General features: G+C 36.5%; 1 protein-coding gene across 1 annotated transcript in view; it reads left to right on the top strand.

The window, feature by feature from the left end:
• The first annotated feature begins 1741 nt into the window (after positions 1-1741).
• Positions 1742-3003, top strand: part of LOC148954056 (uncharacterized) — a 39292-nt gene continuing 38030 nt past the window's right edge. The window contains exon 1 of the mRNA XM_089085774.1: positions 1742-1885. Coding sequence (XP_088941900.1) covers positions 1810-1885 — 76 coding nt within the window. The 5' untranslated portion in view covers positions 1742-1809. The remainder of the gene's footprint in view (positions 1886-3003) is intronic.

Below are 3003 nucleotides of genomic sequence, written 5' to 3'. Positions count from 1 at the left end.
AAAATACGACAAGAAAGAGCATTTGACGCAGTGTTTTCACTTCTCCCGATTTTTCGGGAGATCTACCGAATTTTTAATCCATCTCCCGATAAAAAAAGAAGTTACCGAATCTCCCAAAAATCTCCAAAAAACTTAATCCCCTGAACATTTTACTTTTTTTTCCTAACGTCTCAGGCAATTGAGGCACCGCGACTTGAATTTATTGGCATAGGTATGAACATTGCCCATTATCTATTCCACGGTGGTTGCATTGGTTTTCTGTTTTTGATCATTTAAACACCTTCAAGGTTTGTAATTAACTAATTATTTTCAATTCATAAACTAATCACAGTTGTTGGCTTGCACCAAGAAAATGGGAACTAGCACTATGTGGGTCCACCTGATTCAGTAGCTTCAAAAGGATCAAGAATTACTACAAGTTTTAAGAAATATGACAAAAATTAGAATTTGTCTGCAGTTGCTCTGTAAAACCGAAGGGGTTTGCTTCAAACGACCCAACACAAGAAACAGAGAGAGACGAAAATTGCAGCATTTTGAAAACAATTTACGATTTTTTCTGGTTGACAAGTTAGTCCCATTCCTGAAAAAATATGCCGCATAAGAATTTTACTGATAAAGAAAGACTGGGTAAGCAGAAAGTGACGAATATAGTCCGCCAGGGCCTGTCAGTGTATTATAAAACATAAAATTGCGCTGAAATGATGAAAATGAGTACAAAAAGTCGAAAAGTGCGATTGACAAAGAATGGTGGGAACATTCCGATAGTGCCAATGGTGATAAAACAGTGACTCTGACAGCCGTGGATTACTGGAAATCGGCTTTGAGTGCGAGGGACTACCGTGGAAACCAAACTTAGCAAAGTTTGTGCAGTACTTGTTTTCCTTGCCATTTTCGAACGTAGCTTCAGAAAGACTGTTCAGCTTACTCAAGAAGTAAAAGACAGGCAGAAGGAATCATTTGGTAACAGTAACTTTGGCTTCCACAATTCAGACGAAACTTGAAATGAAACGAGACGGAGTTACAGCAGACACACTGACGGTTGACCAACCCCTCAGAAAGAGGCTGAAAGGAGTAGTAGCGTATGCCAGCATAGTTGAGTAATCAGCACAGCTAAAAAGCCATGCAATAGACACAGATTAAGAATGTAATGTACTATATGTATCTGAAAGTTTTGCTATTTCTTATACTTTTTTTCAGTTATATCAATACTAATGAGCTACGACTTTGCTTTTTCTCTTTATCATTTGTGAATACCTCTGGGGATGGTGGTAAAAAAAAAAATTATACACTTAACCTAGCTCAATGGTCAAAGGCCTAGTGTCCGTAATTTGTCAGGATTTTCTGTCCCAGTCCTGAATTTAGTGGGGTGTCGTGTGGAATCTGAAAGGGCCAGAAAAAGTAAGCGTCGATGAAGAAAAATGTCTTAATTTAACAGCGTTAGAGTCTGAATGAAATTTAAATGCACTTAGTTTTAAAATTAAATAGATTTCAAGCTTCTAGCTGCTTCCTTTTGTCATGTTTGACAACGTTGATTGCCGAATTTTCTTTCCGGAATTGTAGCTGGCTCCAGTAAATCTGCACTCCAAACATTTAGAATGTGGTACTTTATACTCAAATCACTCGAACACCTCCAAAAACTCAATACAAAAACTGAAAATTCTACCAAATCCTGAGATCCATCTCCCGAATCCTGAGAGCCATCTCCCGATTTTCTCCCGAAAATTGTCAAGATTCTACAGATTGTTTGAAAAGATAAGTAGAAACACTGATTTGACGACAAGAAAAAGCGTAAACAATAAACATTTATTGATGACAAGTGAAACGAATCTCAAAGCTGCCCAAGAAAACCAAGGACTTTTGAGTGAGTCAGCTAGAAACTTAGAAAGTAAGTTAGTTTTTTTAAAATAACCGTTTACCTCATCGCAAGGTAGCCCTCTCGGTAAATTTTACCAAATCATATTATCCTATTGAGTTTCAAATAAAGTGAATAGGCCTATACCATTCAATGCCTTTTTAATGCTGATTTCAAATATAACAATCATTTCTATTGGAAATGATTTTAGCCCCTCCCCCCTATATATGCCAATTCAGGGTATATATATTTTTACGGCAGGGGGGTGGGGGCAAATTTTATTTCTGATGTAAATGGGAGGTAAGTTTAAACTTTACCCCCCTAATGTAGAAATATATACCCTGAATTGACATATATAGGGGGGGGGGCTGAAATTCATTTCTGATAGAAATGCTTATTATATTTGTAATCAGCATATAAAAAAGGCATCAAATGGTGTATTCGCTTTAGTCCTAACTCAATAATATGATTTGGTAGATATTTACCGGGGGGGGGCAAATTCATTTCCGATTTGTAATCAGCATAAAAAAAAGGCATCAAATGGTGTATTCACTTTATTCCTAACTCAATAATATGATTTGGTAAAAATTTACTGGCTTGTCTACATTTATTGCAATATCTGTTCTGCATGATGCACTTAGGCTAGATATAGGTTAGCCTATTGGTGGCTTAGATTTCTGCTGTAAAGCTTGAGTGGAATTGCCTAGAGGGGGAGAGGGTTAACATTGTCTCCTTAGTATACTTATGACTCCCTATAAAAATCCTTAGCATTAAGTGTAAATCTAGCCTAATTTCTGACAGAAGACAGTGAATTTGCACATCCTTTCTGGGTAGTTGGCCTCCCCTCTTTACTTTTGAAAAGTCCCTAGTGGTGTCCATACTTTTAGTTCAGTTTTTATTAGCCAACATTTCAAACTGGCTTGAAATTAAGGAGGCCTTATGACACCTGTTATGTACACTTACTGATTAGGTGGCTTTATAAATGATGCTATGGTAAATTTTTTGCAGTTCATATTAGCCTATTGACTTATGAGTAAAATAAACATACCACTCAATGCCTTTTTTTATGCTCTTTCCAAAAGAGTAGGCTAATGATTTTTGTCAGAAATGAATTTGGTAAATATATACCAAATCATATTATTGAGTTAGGA

Source organism: Artemia sp. Qi Xiang Cuo, chromosome 3 (genome assembly GCF_049724085.1).
Source record: "Artemia sp. Qi Xiang Cuo chromosome 3, ASM4972408v1, whole genome shotgun sequence".
NCBI lineage: Eukaryota > Metazoa > Arthropoda > Branchiopoda > Anostraca > Artemiidae > Artemia > Artemia sp. Qi Xiang Cuo.
The sequence above is the reverse complement of the archived record's forward strand: the minus strand, read 5'-3'. Positions and strand labels throughout refer to the sequence as shown.